Raw genomic sequence first — 17,789 nt, 5'->3', positions numbered from 1 at the left:
GGGACAATGGAACTTTTCCCACTTCATCTGAGAGGCCAAGGCAGGAGGATCACTTGAGCCCATGAGTGTGAGACCAGCCTGCACAACATAGCAAGACCCCATCTCTACAAAAAAAAGTAAACAAACAAAAAAAAACCTTAAAAATTAGCGAGCTGTGGTGGCACACACCTGTAGTCTCAGCTACTCAGGAGGCTGATGTGGAAGGATTGCTTGAGCCCAGGAGGTTGAGGCTGCAGTGAGCCAAGATTGAACCACTGCTCTCCAGCCTGGGCGACAGAGTGACACCCTGTTTCGATAATAATAAAAGGAATGGAACAAAATAAATTCTCAAATAGCTAGCAGAGGCAGATCTCGTTCTCAAATGCAGGTTCTCCAGGTTTCAATTCTTATTTCTAGCAGTATTATGGAGAAACATGATCACTAATACATGAAGGAGAGGAGGTTTCAAGTTCTGATGAATAGATGGTAAAGAGAGGAGTTGGTTGACTAGGAGTGACTAGGAATGGGAAGAAAACGCATGACACCACTTAGAGGAAAGAAGAAAAATAAGCATAGAGGTGACTGAGCAGACAGAAACGACTTGGAATAAGCGTGTCTGGCCCCGTCTCTGCATTTTTTCCCTTGCATTAGTAACTTCCCTGATGACTTGGATGAATCTTCTCTTCAGGGCACCTAGTGTTCCCTTTCTGTCCACTTCTCCTTTCCCAGGGCCCATACAGTCTGGGAAAGTATGCTCTGCAGGCTTCTCATATCTTTCCTTCCTTAATCAGCCCCTAGCATCTCTACATAACCCATATACACCTGGAGTTCCACATGTCCCAGTCTTTGCACTGCAGTGAATTCAAAGAATGGTAGACGCTAGCTCGGCACAGGGGCTCACACCTGTAATCCCAGCACTTTGGGGGGCTGAGGCAGATGGATCACTTGAGCCCAGGAGTTCAAGACCAGGTCTGGCCAACATGGTGAAAGCCCATCTCTACTAAAAATACAAAACTTAGCTGGGCTTGGTGGTACATGCCCTGTAGTCCCAGCTACTGGGGAGGCTGAGGCGGAAGAATTGCTTGAACTCAGGAGGCAGAGGTTGCAGTGAGCTGAGATCGTGCCACTGCACTCCAGCAGCCTGGGCAACAGAACAAGGCCCAGTCTCAAAAAAACACAAAGACAAAACTAAACCAAAGAAAACAAAAAACAAAAAAACACGCACACACACACAAAGAAACAAAGGTAGACTCCAATAGGAAAAATTCACTCAAAAGCAATTCAAATAATTATTCAGTCAACACAGTTCTATCTCAGTTCTTTATTGTATATATAAACTTATTCTGTCCAGATTCCCTAGTTTTCTTTTTCTTATCTTTTTTGTTTTCTTTTGAGACAGATCCTCACTCTGTCAGCCAGGCTGGAGTATAGAGGCACAATCATGGCTCACTGCAGCCTCAACCTCCTGGGCTGAAGTAGTTCTCTCACCTCAGCCTCCCAAGTAACTGGGACTACAGGTGCATGCCACCATGCTCCGTAAGTTTTCATATTTTTTGTAGAAACGGGGTCTCACTATGTGGGCCAGGCTGTTCTTGAACTCCTGGACTCAAGAAGTCCACCTGCCTCAGCCTCCCAAAGTGCCAAGATTACAAGCATGAGCCACTGCATCTGGCTGACTCCTTCGTTTTCTTTTCCTCTTTGCCCATTGCCTGGATTCCATAAGCAGAAGGAAAACCCAGGGGCTGACTTTGTAGGCAAGACTCTTTCCTTTTCAAAACATAAATTGGTTCAAGTGGTACCAAAACTGAAACATGTTTACAACTTAACATCTGTTCTTCCTACCCCTTCAATCTCTTCAGCAATGAGAGAAGACACTGGGCTCTTTATCTGTGTAGGGAAAAGAAAGAGAGATCAAACTGTCACTGTGTCTATGTAGAAACGGAAGGCATAAGAGTCTCCATTTTGAAAAAGACCTGTATTTTAAACAATTGCTTTGCTGAGATGTTGTTCATTTGTAGCTTTGCCCCAGCCACTTTGCCCCAACCACTTTGACCCAACTTGGAGCTCACAAAAACATGTATTGTATAAAATCTAGGTTTAGGGGATCTAGGGCTGTGCAGGACGTGCCTTGTGAACAAAATGTTTACAAGCAGTATACTCGGTAAAAGTCATTGCCATTCTCTAGTCTCAATAAACCAGGGGCACAATGCACCATGCAAAGCCGAAGGGACCTCTGCCCTTGAAAGCAGGGTATTGTCCAAGGTTTCTCCCCATGTGATAGTCTGAAATATGGCCTCGTGGGATGAGAAAGACCTGACTGTCCCCCAGCCTGACACCCGTAAAGCGTCTGTGCTGAGTGGATTAGTAAAAGAGGAAAGCCTCTTGCAGTTGAGATGGAGGAAGGCCACTGTCTCCTGCTTGCCCTTGGGAAATGAATGTGTCAGTGTAAAACCCGATTGTACATTTGTTCAACTCTGAGTTAGGAGAAAAGCTGCCCTGTGGCGGGAGGGGAGACATGTTTGCAGTAATGCTGCCTTGTTATTCTTTGCTCCGCTGAGATGTTTGGGTGGAGAGAAACATAAATCTGGCTTTCGTGCATGTCCAGTCATAGTACCTTCCCTTGAACTTAATTATGATATAGATTCCTTTGCTAACATGTTTTTTGTTGACCTTCTCCTTATTATCACCCTGCTTTCCTACTACATTCCTTTTTGCTGAAATAATGAAAATCATGATCAACAAAAACCGAGGGAACTCAGAGGCCGGTGCAGGTCCTTGGTGTGCTGAGTGCCGGTCCCCTGGACCCACTGTTGTTTCTCTATACTTTGTCTCTGTGTCTTATTTCTTTTCTCCATCTCTCATCCCACCCGACTAGAAATACCCACAAGTGTGGAGGGGCAGGCCACACCTTCAATTTGGTGACACATAGCCTGTGCCCTCAAAGAACACTGACACCCCGGTAACATCCATTCGAAGAGCTTCTCCATACCTCCCCTCCTTTATCCCCAAGGACACTGGGTCAGAGATCACGGAGTCATTCACAACATGATGTTTAACACCGAGATGCTCTGCAATTGCTCCTTCAGGACGACTCAGAAGAAGACCCAGTGCTGAGACAATCGTGTTCTCTCTCTGGATCGCTGCCCAGAGACAAGGACTGTCAGAGACCCTGGCTTCCCCGGCTGCTGCCTCTCATACCTGCGCCCGTGGGAGGAGAGTTCGAAGATGTGTGACCTTAACCAAGTTACTTACCCTCTCTAAGCATATGTTTCCCTAAATGTGAAATAGGGATGATGGTGATGTGTTTATTTCACAGATTTGATAGAAGGATTAAATGAGAGATGCATCAAAAGCAGTGGGCACAGGGTCAATGCTCAGTGAGCTTTCTCTTTTCTTATCAATAGATAGGTCTTCATGAGGACAGAGACTGGCTTCATCTCGACTGTAGCCTCAGGGCTGGCCACAGTGTCTGCACCCAGCAGGACTTCAGTAAATATCTGTTTATACACTAACCGCAGACTTAGGCATAAAAGCCCTTTGGAAGAAAGTTGACCATTTCATGCACCTTCAGACTATGAAGAGCAATGATGACAACTTTAGCTCGAGAGGGTCTCAGTACCCATTCATCACCACTGTGAAAAGGCAGAAACCAGAGCTGTGTGTTTAACTCCCAGCCCCAAAACCTGTTGGCTTTGCTTTATCACTATTAGCTTCCAACGGCATCCCTTTAGAATGGGGCCTCTCTCTTCTTCCCCAAGGCACCAGCCTTCACTCCAGACCTATCCTTATTAGCTGGTGTCTCCTCTCTGTACTCTGAGCCCATGCTGTTCTCGCCAGATAGCAACATGGGAGAATACAGCAGCCCAGAATGCAGGCTGCAGAGTTAGATCCCCAGAACAGGATCTCAGCCGGCTCCATCCTTCCTCAGCTGGGCGACCGTGGCCACTGACTTCCTCTCTGTGCCTCAGTTGCTCCATCTGTGAAATGAAGATTGTCATAGTCCCTGCTTCAGAGTCACTGGGAGGATTAACTGAGAAAATGCAGGGAAGGTGCTTGGAACTAAATGCTCAAAAAAAGTCCATCTGTCCAGGCATGGTGTCTCACGCCTGTAATCCCAGCACTTCGGGAGACCGAGGCAGGTGGATCACTTGAGGTCAGGAATTCAAGACCAGCCTGGTCAACATGGTAAAACCCCGACTCTACTCAAAATACAAAAATTAGCCAGGCATGGTGGCAGGCACCTGTAATCCCAGCTACTTGGGAGGCTGAGGCATGAGAATCTCTTGAACCTGGGAGGCAGAGGTTGCAGTGAGCCGAGATGGTGCCACTGTACTCCAGCATGGGCAACAAGAGCAAAACTCTGTCTCAAAAAAAAAAAAAAAAGAAAAAAGAAAATCATTCTTATTAATGGAGGCCAAATCATCTCAGTGCTTCTTTGGCTGATCAGTACCCTCCAAGCCAGTGTTATCCAATAGACCAGAGGTCCCCATCCCCCAGACCACAGACCAGTAGCAGTCTGTGGCCTGTTAGGAACTGGGCTGCACAGAAGGAGGTGAGCAGTGGGCTAGTGAGTGAAGCTTCATCTGTATTTACAGCTGCTCCCCATGGCTAGCGTTACTGCCTGAGCTCTGTCTCCTGTTAGATCAGCAGCGGCATTAGATTCTGACAGGAGCACCAACCCTATTGTGAACTGCATGTGGAAGGGATCTAGGTTGTGTGCTCCTTATGAGAATCTAATGCCTGATGATCTGTCACTGTCTCCCACCACCCAGAGAAGGGTTATCTAGTTGCAGGAAAACAAGCTCAGGGCTCCCACTGATTCTACATTATGGTGAGTTGTATAATGATTTCATTATATATTATAATGTTAATAACAATAGAAATAAAGAACACAATAAATGTAATACACTTGAATCATCCTGAAACTTCCCCCCCACAAATACATGGAAACTGGTCCTTGGTGCTGAAAAAAATTGGGGACCACTGCAAAAGACTATTCAGTCACGGTCCAATCAAACATTCTGCAATGGCGGACTTGCTCTACTCTGCACTATCCAACATGGGAGCTGCTAGCCACCCACATGGGCTGTTGAGCCCTTGAAATGTGGCTGGTGAGAATGAAGAACTGAATTTTCAATTTTCTCTTAACTAATTTTTATTTTTGAGACAGAGTCTCACTCTATCCTCCAGGCTGGAATGCAGTGGTGCGATCTCATCTCACCGCAACCTCCATCTCCCAGGTTCAAGCAACTCTCCTGCTTCAGCCTCCTGAGTAACCAGGATTACAAGAACCCACCATCATGCCCGGCTAACTTTTGTATTTTTGTAGAGGCGAGATTTCACCATGTTGGCCAGGTTGATCTTGAACGCCTGACCTCAGGTGATCTGCCCAACTTGGCTTCCCAAAATGCTGGGATTCCAGGTGTAACACCATGCCCAGCCTTAATTCATTTCTAAATCACAAAATCTAAACAACAAGTGGCTAGGAGCTACCATAGTGTACAAGGCAGCTGTAGAATCACTGGAAACTGTCAATGACCCTGTCCGGCTTCAAGTTGACTTTTCCCCCTCATGGTGAGACTCTAGATTCTTTCCTCTTCTCTCACATTTTTTAGACTTTCAGGATTAGACCATGAAAATAAGTTCTGTCCTTCCAAGAAAATAACGTTCATAACACTTACTGTATACCAGGCTGATTTCAGTGCTTTACATGAATTAATTTACAACAACTCTGAGGCAGGAGCTGTGATTATGCCCATTTAACAGATGACAAAACTGAGGTACAAAGCAGTGCTGGAACTTCTTAAAGTCACACAGGTAGCAGGAGGCAGAGCTCGGATTTGAACTCACTTTGGGTTCAGTAACTCACAGCTCTCACCTATGACATAATATTACTTCTGTGGTCAAAACACTGAGACCTGGATTTCACAGGAATCTTGTGCTTGCCTGGCTGCTAGGGAGGTTTTCATCATCTTCCTTATCTCACAGTTCAAAACCCACGGCCTCCCTGCTCTTGCTATGGTGGCCGTTCACTGGCAGGAGACTTCTGGGAAGGTTCTCCTTTTCTGTCATTTTTCTTATTCGTGGTTTTTTGTCTCATTGGTGTTTATCTGCAGAACTTTGTTTCCTTCTGCTCAATTCATAATCAGAGTGCTTTTCCTCCTGGCTCAATTCATAAGTGTTTGTGCAAAAAGAGGTTGGCGCAGAGCCGGGCGACTGACGACACCCGGCTCGTCTGGCAAGTGGATATCAAATTGTTGTATCTCGTTCTGCCATTCACAGCTCCTGCTGTGGGGCTGGGTCATCTGCCAGCTCTCCAAGGAGCTGGTGGGAAACAGCTGCAATCAGAGCGAACCACGGCCCGGGTGAGCCCGCCTCAGCACAGCACTCCAGCTGCCCCCAGTGCCTTTTGAGGACACATCTGCATTGCCAGGCAGGGCTGTGGGAGGGTCGCCTGCCTCCTGTCCATCACAGTGAAAACCTACCCTTGTCCCGCGTCCCTTCCAGGCAGGCTGTGTGGGGATTGCTGCGTTCACCTTTAATATGGCTAAAATGTTTTCCTTCAATGACAGTAATGCTGCCAGAACCCATCAAGACACTCAGGAACTGATGTGCCTTGGCAGATGATGCTGGAAAGATGGGATTCCCGGCAGCCTTTGCATCTGCTGCTCACAGCCCACAAGCATCTCCACTGTCCAGCAGGTCAGGGCACGGTCTCTCTCTCTCTGATGGTCTCTCTCATGGTTTCTCTCTCTCACGGTCTCTCTCTCTCACGGTCTCTCTCACGGTCAGGGCAGAAAGAGAGAGTCCATCTGGAGCAGACTCGCATTTTAAATGAGTGTCCCCGATAATTTAATATGACCGATGGCTGAGGTATTTCACCAAGTTCAGGAGTCCCAGTTCTCAGAGAGAGGCAGCCAGCCATGACTGTAAGACCTGGGCAAACCGTACAAACCAGACAGCAGGTCTCACCCCTCCCCAGAGAGCTCCAGAGAGTATCAAAGAGTGAAACAGCAGAGGGATGATCTGGATGGGGTCATCGTGGCTGGCAAGGGTCTGTGACAGCACCTTGTTAGGCTACTCCCAAGAGGAAATTTGGAGAGAGGTTGGGAGTGCAGCTCTCAGTGCAAGCTAAGTCTCCTGGAAAGTAACTTCCAAATTTTGGAGGATTGTGGGCAAGATGGGACCAGCAACTTCTACCTAAAAAATGTTCAGAGCAAGATAACTCATCCTAATATTGGTCCAAGCTAGGTCTTTATTATGTATCATAAAGGCTCTGAGAAAAACAATGTAACCTCCAAAAGGGCTGCGGGCTTTGAGGAATCTCAGGCATCTCGCTGCCTTCTGCTCAGTGACTCCCCTGGAGCACAGCAAAGCAAGGAAACACTTAGAGCCAAGCTTGAGTTCTGAATTTCAAATACAGGGAGTCCATCTCTTTCTACCCAATTGCTCCCTAGAATCAGTAACTAACTCCTTCCCCTTAACAGCACGTACTTCCTACCAAAGCACAAGTGCGATGGGCTGTCCATAGCCTCCCCAAAACATGTACACCTTGTGATATAAATTCTGTCACCGAAAGAGACCAGACAAAATGCAAAACCAAAGTGGAGCCTTTCCTTGAATTATAGGTTCTAAAGAGTTTAGGATCCTCTGCAAAACCCAACAGTTAGGAATTGCCTGGAAGAAGCAGCAGCTCTTGTTTTAAAGAGGCAATTTAAGAATAATAGCCATGCTGATGCCACACTAGGCTAAGGGAGAATAATGAACCTAATAAAACTATCGATTTTCCAATTGCTTTTGCTGCTGGAAACACTGATTATGCTAAATAAAGGGTAGAATAGTAAATAGCCACTCTTTTGCATCCAATTAAGTGCTCAGATTATTTCTCAGAAGTATTTGTTGAAAATAGCACTTCTGATAATCATGGGTCCCAAATAAACAGAGTCAAGTGTGGTGTGGTACATGTGTGAGTGTGTGTGTGCGCACACATGTGTCTTTCTGGAGCTCATTTTATGGAGATCCCCCATAGCTCCCCAAATTCCTATGAGACAAAATAAGAAAAATCACAGTTTCCTAAGACTACAGCTTGAGATATCTTTGGAAATGGTGTGTAATGAGAACACAGCATATGGAAACTATTTCACGTTGGCAATATCTGTGATTTAACATTGCAAACAATAGAAATGCAACTGGTTCTTCAGAGCCACCTAAGTCCCTCATAATGGCAATATTAGCTTCTTCTAAATAATAAATTAGCCAGTCAAACTATGTTCTACAGAATGTTAGAAGTTTCATCCTTCTAGTGAATGGTGAATGTCACATTTCAAGACAAAGTCGATTTATATGTAAGTTAAACGAAGTGATGTCACTAAAAATTGAGAATTATGTCTAATGCCAATCAGAAATGGAATAACTAAGTATTAGGGGATTTGAAAGTTAAAGCAACTATAGAAATATTATCATCAGGAAGGAAAATGTATTACCTGCAGAGGTTACACATAAGACGCTAGAACCCAGAAGAGAAAGAATCTCTGTAAATATCTCCATTAAGTTAATCAAGAGAGGCTGTGTACGGTGGCTCATGCCTGTAATCCCAGGACTTTCGGAGGCCCAAGTGTGTGGATCACGAGGTCAGGGGTTCGAGACCAGCCTGGCAAACATGGTGAAACCCTGTCTCTATTAAAAATACAAAACATTAGCCGGGCGTTGTGGCATGCACCTGTAATCCCAGCTACCCAGGAGGCTGAGGCAGGAGAATTGTTTTAATCCAGAAGGCAGAGGTTGCAGCAAGCCATCACACCATTGCACTCCAGGCTGGGTGACAGATCAAGGCTCCATTTTGAAAAAAAAAAAAAACAAAAAGAAAGGAAGTTAATCAGGGTGAGAATAGGATGAGTTTTTCACCCAGAAAAGGAGATGAGATTCATGCATTCTTTCAACATGCATTCCATCAATAGTGAGCACCTGCTCTGAGCTAGGCCCGTTCTAGGTCCCAGGAAATGGGTAACCAACCAGACATGGCCCTTGATTTGGAGCTCACATTTTAGAGCAGCTAAATGGACAATAAACAAGTAAGCAAATTAAGATCATCTTAAATTGGGGGAAGTTCTTTAGAGAAGCACTTCCATAAAGCTGAATCGCATCATAGACTATGACTGCCAGGTGGTAGGGAAGGTAATATCTCACCTGCTTGTGGATAGCAGAGCTTCTGAGGCCTTGCAAAGTGTTTAGTACTAAGATTTCTGTCTTAGGTCAAGTTCCCTAAAAGCAGAGCCTGAGGCAGGGATTGAGTGCATGTAATTCATTCAGGACTCTCAGGAGATAGGAGTAAGGAAAACAGGATATGGCAGGGAAGGAGCTAAGTGAGATGTGGTCTCAGCTGGAGACCGGCTCCAGTCTGATCTCACAGGGAACTCCAGAGGATGAACTGCACCACCATGTTATCCCAGCCTAAGGTTTTTTGTTCTCCTGTGTCGGCCGGTCCCTGGCCAAGGCTGCAGACTCTCTTGGGGCCCCAGCAGACCGGAGGAGAAGGAGCATGGTCTGTGGTCTACTCTTTTGTGCACACCCACCCACCTCTTCCCCAGCTGACACTGCTGGAGGAGGAGAGGAAGAGATGTCAACTCCTCCTATGGCAACCTGTGGGATGGCAATGGCCCTTTTCCTGTTGGGAGGAATCTGCTGCCATTTCTTGCTGTCTGCAGCCTGACACAGAAGGGAGAACGTCACCAGGTTCCACTGACAGGGGTTTTTGTCTCAAGCAGCAACCCTAGGACCGCGTGTCCCTTGCAAGATTCAGCCACATTTCATGACTGTCTGCAACACAACCCATGCGTCTGATGGAAGGAACACAATGCCCCATGCTGCACCCATTTCTGCCAGACTGGGGTCCCTGATCTCAATTTCCCTCTGCAGTCCCCAACTCTGGGGTCTGCAGACACATTTCAGATCCCTCCTTAGTACCCCCCAGGAGGCAGAAGCCAGAGGAAATAATCCTTGTCCCAATGCACCTGACCATGCCACCTCACTGCATGCTCTTTCTCCCTCTCCAGGAAAAATCAAGCTGGTTGAATACTTACCAATATGCCCACATGCCTTTAGTCCCCATAACCACTTCTTGGGGCAGCATTACCATCCCCAAGTTACAGACGAGGAAACTGAGGAGAGCATTTATCTAACATGCATCTAAGTGGTGGACAAAGGATCTAACCAGGCAGTGCGGCACCAGAACACACATTTTTGTTGTTCAGAGAGATGGGGTCTCTCTCTGTCCCTCAAACTGGAGTGCAGTGGCCTGATCATGGCTCACTGCAGCCTTGAACTCCAGAGCTCCAGCAATCTTCCCGCCTCAGCCTCCCGAGTATCTGAGACTAGAGGCATTCACCACCAACCCAGCTAATTTTTAAAAAACATTTTTCTAGAGATAGGGTCTGATCCCAAACTCCTGACTTCAGGTGATCCTCCTGCCTCAGCCTCCCAAAGTGCTGGGATTACAGTTGCGAGCCCCCGGGCCCAGCCCAGAGCACACATTTTTATTTATTTTTTTTTTGAGATGGGGTCTCACTCTGTCGCGCAGGCTGGAGTACAGTGGCAAAATGTCATCCCAGAGCACACTTTTGACCACCATATCATTCTGCCTCTGGGTAGGTTAGTCAAGCTCTGTAGCTGATCAGATGTCTGTAGAGAGAAAGAGACATCAGCTTCCCCTTCGTCCAAACACCCCCAAATATTACAAGTGATTTTCTCAGATCCCTCAGCATCAGGAATGGGGATGAGCAGGGCAGCCTATCCCCTTCCCAACAGCGCAGCATATATCCCAAGATTACATCTCATTGGCTCTGACTAGGACAGGAGCCCAAAGCTGAACCAGTTGCTGTAGCCATGGCATGCAGCATCCTCGGTCCTCTGGCCAGGCCACAGCTACATCCCACCTCTGGATCCTCAGGTTGAGTCAATATATCTTGAACCAGGCGCGGACTGAAGCTCAAGGAGGAGACAGAGTAATGTGACCCAGCCCACCAGGAAGTGGGTGCTGAGCAGGCAAGCATTCATCACCTACTGCACACACCAGGGAAGGCTTGTGGTGGCTTAGTCCAACTTAGGGGCAAAGAAAAGAGTGCCTGTTCCGTGCCAAAATGTGTGCCCAACACTGTATCTTAAAGCTAGCTGGCTTTGTAATCCCAGCTACGTGGGAGGCTGAGGCAGGAGAGCCACTTGAATCCAGGAGGCGGAGGTTGCAATGAGCCAAGATCACGCCATTGCACTCCAGACTGGGTGACAAGAGAGAAATTCTGTCTCCAAAAACAAAAAAATAAAAATAAAAAAATAAAAAGCTGGCCTGCTTAATCCTCACAAAGATGCCATCTACATTTTGGCATTCCACAGGTAGGAACACTGAGACACTGAGACATTGGGAGATTTTAAAACTCACCACCAGCTGGGCACGGTGTCTCATGCCGGTAATCTCAGCACTTTGAGAGGCTGAGGCAAGAGAATTACTTGAACCCAGGAGTTCAGGACCAGCCTGGGCAAATTAGTGAGACCTCATCTCTACAAACATTAAAAAAAAAAAAAAAAAATTAGGGCTTGATGCAGTGGCTCACACAAGTAATCCTAGCCCGTTGGGAGGCCAAGGCAAGTGGATCACTTCAGCCCAGGGATTCGAAACCAGCCTGGCAAACATGACAAAACTCTATCTCAACTAAAAATACAACACTTAGCTGGGCATAGTGGCACATGTCTATAATCCCAGCTACTTGGGAGGCTGAGGCACGAAAACTGATTGAACCCAGGAGTCAGAGTTTGCAGTGAGCTGAGATTGTGCCACTGCACTCCAATCTAGGTGACAGAGTGAGACCGTGTATCCAAAAAAAAAAAAAAAATAGGTATGGTGGCACATGCCTGTGGCCCCAGCTACTCAAGAGGCTGAGGTGGCAGGATCACTTCAGCCCAGGAGTTCAAGGGTGCAATGAGCTATGATTGTACTACCGCACCACTACATATGCATATATATATATATATGTATATATGTATGTGTATATATACACATATATACATGTATACGTATATATGTATGTGTATATATACACATATACACATGTATACGTATATATGTATGTGTATATATACACATATACACATGTATACGTATATATGTATGTGTATATATACACATATACACATGTATACGTATACATGTATGTGTATATATACACATATATACGTATACATGTATGTGTATATATACACATACATGTATACGTATATATGTATGTGTATATATACACATATATACATGTATACGTATATAGGTATTGTATATACATACACATATATACATGTATACGTATATATGTATGTGTATATACATACACATATATACATGTACACGTATATATGTATGTGTATATACATACACATATATACATGTACACGTATATATGTATGTGTATATACATACACATATATACATGTACACGTATATATGTATGTGTATATACATACACATATATACATGTATACGTATACATGTATATGTATATATACACATATATACATGTATATGTATATATACACATATATACATGTATATGTATATATACACATATATACATGTATATGTATATATACACATATATACATGTATATGTATATATACACATATATACATGTATATGTATATATACACATATATACATGTATATGTATATATACACATATATACATGTATATGTATATATACACATATATACATGTATATGTATATATACACATATATACATGTATATGTATATATGTATGTGTATATATACACATATATGCATGTATATGTATATATGTATGTGTATATATACACATATATACATGTATATATGTATGTGTATATATACACATATATGCATGTATATATGTATGTGTATATATACACATATATGCATGCATATATGTATGTGTATATATACACATATATGCATGTATATATGTATGTGTATATATACACATATATACATGTATATATGTATGTGTATATATACACATATATACATGTGTATATTTATGTATGTTTACGTATACACATATATACATGTATCCACATGTATACATATACATGTATGTGTATATATGCACATATATACATGTATACGTATATATGTATATATACATATATACATATTTACGTATATATGTATGTATGTTTGTAAACATATACACATGTATATGTATACATGTATATATGTGTGTATATATACACCTATATAAATATGTATATGTATATATGTACGTGTATATACGCACATGCACACACATATACACATATACATGTATATGTATATATGTATGTATATATACACACATAGATGTATATGTATATATGTATGTATATACACACATATATATACATGTATGAGTATATATGTGTGTGTATATATATATGTGTATATATATAAGAAATACACATGCACAAATTCACCACCACCAACTCAGAAATTACCGTCTCCCTCTATTCTAAGGAATTATTTTTCATTTTGCCATCTCTGAAGTTGGAATACACCTTACAATCACTGGAATGTCACGGTCTCTTGGCAGCATTTTTCTGCTTAGTAGCCCATAAAATAATAGCACATCTTGTAACTTACAGTGTTGTAGATGCTATGAGATCCTGGGGAAGCCCAGAATCTAACTCCACCCTGTCTGACTCCAAGGACCACATATTTCCTATGCCTTTGGACTGGGGCACAGATGTAGACAACTCGAGCTTTGCTGATTGTGAGAAACGTATGAGAAATGACCCCGATGGAATTTTCTTCTTGTAGTTGCAGGGGAACAAAGCGGCATCATTCCACTATTCCAAGGGAGGTGCTAAATACGAGGGTGAGGCTGTCAAGCGGTCCCTGGTGGAGTCCTACACTCACCCAAACAGCAACGAGACAGAGTGGAGGGAGAACATCGATACCGTCATGAACTGGTTCACCAAGGAAGACTTTGACTTTGTGACTCTGTGCTACAGAGAGCCAGATAACGTGGGACACCGTTTCGGGCCAGAGGGAGAGAATAGGAAGTTGATGATTCAGCAAATCGACAGGACCATCGGGTATCTGGTGGGAGCCAAGGAGAAGCACAGCCTGCAGAGCACCTCGGCGTCATCATCACATGAGACCATGCGATGACCACCGTGAAGAAGTGACCCAATGTCAACAAGATCCCTTGTCCAACTACATCGTTCTGGGACTTGGTCAAGTTTGATATTGTGGGCTACGGTGGCTTTGGGATGCCCCTGCCCAAATTGGGGCAAGAGGAATCCCTTTATGAGGCACTGAAGAATGCGTACCCTCACCTCCACATCTGCACGAAGGAGGAGTTTCCAGAACACTTCCATCTCGCTAAACATGACCGGGTTCTGCCAATTGCGATGTATGCCAACTCTGGTTACAGTATCAATGGGGTAAGTTCATTCTAAAATGAATAAAGTCACCTTGGATCTAGGAGACAACCATTAGGGAAGGGTGGTTCTGCAAAAATCAAAACATAAGTGCACAGCCGGGCACGGTGGCTCACGCCTATAATCCCAGCACTTTGGGAGGCTGAGGCAGGTGTATCACCTGAGGTCAGGAGTTTGAGACCAGCCTGGCCAACATGGTGAAACTCCATCTCTACTAAAAATACAAAGATTAGCTGGGCATGGTGGTGCACATCTGTAGTTCCAGCTACTCTGGAGGCTGAGGCAGGAGAATCGCTTGAAGCTGGGAGGCAGGGGTTGCAGTGAGCCAAGATCATGCTACTGCACTCCAGTCTGGGCAACAGAGTGAGACCCTGTCTCAAAAAAAAATATATAATATAATATAATATATTACAATATAATATAATACAATAAACAAAACAAAACAAAATAAAGTAAGTGCACACACTGCGAGTTGTAGCCCACAGGATCCTAAATGTTTCCCACCCTCTGCCCAACCAATGCTGCCCCAAATTACCGTTATACAAGATTAATGACCAATTCAACTTGATAAGGCTGATTAAAGATAAAAATAAGGCTGGCCATGGTGGTTCACACTTGTAATCTCAGTGTTTTGGGAGGCCAAGACAGGAGGATTCCTTAAGGCGAGGAGTTCAAGACCAGCCCGGGCAACATAGGGAGACCCCATCTCTACAAAAAACAAACAAATAAATAAATAGCCAGACACGGCGATGCATGCCTGTAGTCCCAGCTACTCAGGAGGCTGAGGTGGCAGGATTTCTTGAGCCCAGGGGGTCAAGGCTGCACTAAGCTGTGGTTGCACTACTACACTCCAGCTTGAGCAACAGAGCAAGACCCCGTCTCTAAAAAATAAACAAATAATGAAAAATAAACACCAACTTCATTATTCAAAATTGTGCATAACGCTTCACTAAACATTGAATAGCAGTTCTTTCATTTTTGTCTTCCCAACAACCCTATAAAATAGATGCTCTTAGTTCCACCACTTTAAAGAAGAAATCAAAACCTAGAGAGAAGTGACTTGAGATGAAAAATGTAAGGTTGGGGCCAGGCGCCGTGGCTCACGCCTGTAATACCAGCACTTTCGGAGGCTGAGGCGGGCGGACCAAGAGGTCAGGAGATCGAGACAATCCTGGCTAACACGGTGAAACCCCGTCTCTACTAAAAATACAAAAAATTAGCTGGGCGAGGTGGCGGGCACCTGTAGTCCCAGCTACTCGGGAGGCTGAGGCAGGAGAATGGCGTGAACCCCGGGGGCGGAGCCTGCAGTGAGCCGAGATCGCGCCACTGCACTCCAGCCTGGGCAACAGCGAGACTCCGTCTCAAAAAAAAAAAAAAAAAGAAAAAAGAAAAATGTAAGGTTGGGCTGGGTGCAGTGGCTCACACCTGTAATCCCAGCACTTTAGAAGGCTAAAGTAGGTAGATTGCTTGAGCCCAGGAGTTTGAGACCAGCCTAGGCAACACAGTGAAACACCATCTCTACAAAAAATGCAAAAAATGTGGCTGGGTGTAGTGGCACTTGCCTGTGGTCCCAGCAACTCAGGAGGCTGAGGTGGGAGAACTGCTTGAGCCCGGGGGTGTTGAGTGTGCAGTGAGCCATGATCACGCCACTGTGAGATAGGAGGCAGGACTTGACTCCACAGGCAGGGCTTGGACACCAGACCAAATTGAGGACTACCTAAAACAGGGCTGGGGCAGAAGCAGCTTTCCATCAGACATGCTCACCAGTGTGCCATGTGAGTATACTATTGCCAAGGTAACACCCTGGAGTTACTGCCCCTTTCCATGGCAATGACCCAATGACTCAAAAGTTACTACCAATTTTCTAGAAATTCCTGCATAAACTGCCCTTTAATCTGCATGCAATTAAAAGTGGGCATAAATGTGATTGCAAACTCTCTGCTGCTACTCTCTGCCTCTAGGGTAACTCTGCCCTACAGGAGCAGTCACAGGGCTGTAATGCTGCCTCTTCAATAAAGCTGGTTTCTTCTATACCTCCGGCTTGCCCTTGAATTCTTTCCTGGGTAAAGACAAGAACCCTCACGTGCTATTGAGAGGTGACAGCATGCTGGCAACCCTCGAGCTCACTCTCGACGCCTCCTCTGCCTGGGCTCCCACTTTGGTAGCACTTGTGGAGCCCTTCAGCCCGCCGCTGCACTGTGGGAGCCCCTTCCTGGGCTGGCCGAGGCTGGAGCCAGCTCCCTCAGCTTGCGGGGAGGTGTAGAGGGAGAGGCACGGGCAGGAACTGGGGCTGGGCGTGGCGCTTGCGGGCCAGCGCGAGTTCCGGGTGGTCATGGGCTCACTGGGCCCCACACTCAGACTGGCCTGCCAGCCCCGCTGGACCCAGACAGTGAGGGGCTTAGCACCTGGGCCAGCAGCTGCTTTGCTCAATTTCTCGCAGGGCCTTAGCTGCTTCCCTGCAGGGCAGGGCTCGGGACATGCAGCCCACCATGCCTGAGGCTCCACCCAATCCTCCGTGGGCTTCTTCGCGGCCTGAGCCTCCCCGATGAGTGCCGAGCCTCCCCAGTGGGCACCGTCCCCTGCTCCAGGGCACCCAGTACCATCGACCACCCAAGGGCTGAGGAGTGCCAGCGCAGGGCACGGGACTGGCAGGCAGCTCCACCTGCGGCCCCCGTGTGGGACCCACTTGGTGAAGCCAGCTGGGCTCCTGAGTCTGGTGGGGGCTTTGAGAACCTTTATGTCTATCTAAGGGATTGTAAATACACCAATCGACACTCTGTATCTAGCTCAAGATTTGTAAACACACCAGTCAGCACCCTATGTCTAGCTCAGTGTTTGTGAATGCACCAATTGACACTCTGTATCTAGCTAATCTAGTAGGGACTTGGAGAACTTTTGTGTCTAGCTCAGGGATTGTAAATGCACCAATCAGCATCCTGTCAAAACAGACCACTCAGCTCTCTGTAAAACAGACCAATTGGCTCTCTGTAAAATGGACCAATCAGCTGGATGTGGGTGGGGCCAGATAAGGGAATAAAAGCTGGCTGCCCCAGCCAGCAGTGGCAACCCACTGGGGTCCCTTTCCACAGTGTGGAAGCTTTGTTCTTTTGTTCTTTGTAATAAATCTTTCTGCTGCTCACTCTTTGGGTCCACATTGCCTTTATGAGCTGTAACACTCACTTCGAAGGTCTGCAGCTTCACTCCTGAAGCCAGCGAGACTATGAACCCACCGGGAGGAACAAACAACTCCAGACGCGCCACCTTAAGAGCTGTAACACTCACCTTGAAGGTCCGCAGCTTCACTCCTGAAGCCAGCGAGACCACAAACCCACCAGAAGGAAGAAACTCTGAACACATCCGAGCATTAGAA

General features: G+C 45.6%; 1 protein-coding gene across 1 annotated transcript in view; it reads left to right on the top strand.

Moving 5' to 3' along the window:
* Positions 1-17,789, top strand: part of LOC117979556 (RNA-binding motif protein, X-linked-like-2) — a 157,856-nt gene that overhangs the window by 133,332 nt on the left and 6,735 nt on the right. Inside the window, exon 4 of the mRNA XM_055092438.2 lies at positions 13,794-14,422. Coding sequence (XP_054948413.2) covers positions 13,794-14,147 — 354 coding nt within the window. The 3' untranslated portion in view covers positions 14,148-14,422. The remainder of the gene's footprint in view (positions 1-13,793; positions 14,423-17,789) is intronic.

The sequence above is a fragment of the Pan paniscus genome, chromosome 8, assembly GCF_029289425.2.
Source record: "Pan paniscus chromosome 8, NHGRI_mPanPan1-v2.0_pri, whole genome shotgun sequence".
Taxonomy (NCBI): domain Eukaryota; kingdom Metazoa; phylum Chordata; class Mammalia; order Primates; family Hominidae; genus Pan; species Pan paniscus.
Note: the sequence above shows the minus strand (reverse complement) of the source record. Positions and strands in the feature narration are given on the sequence as shown.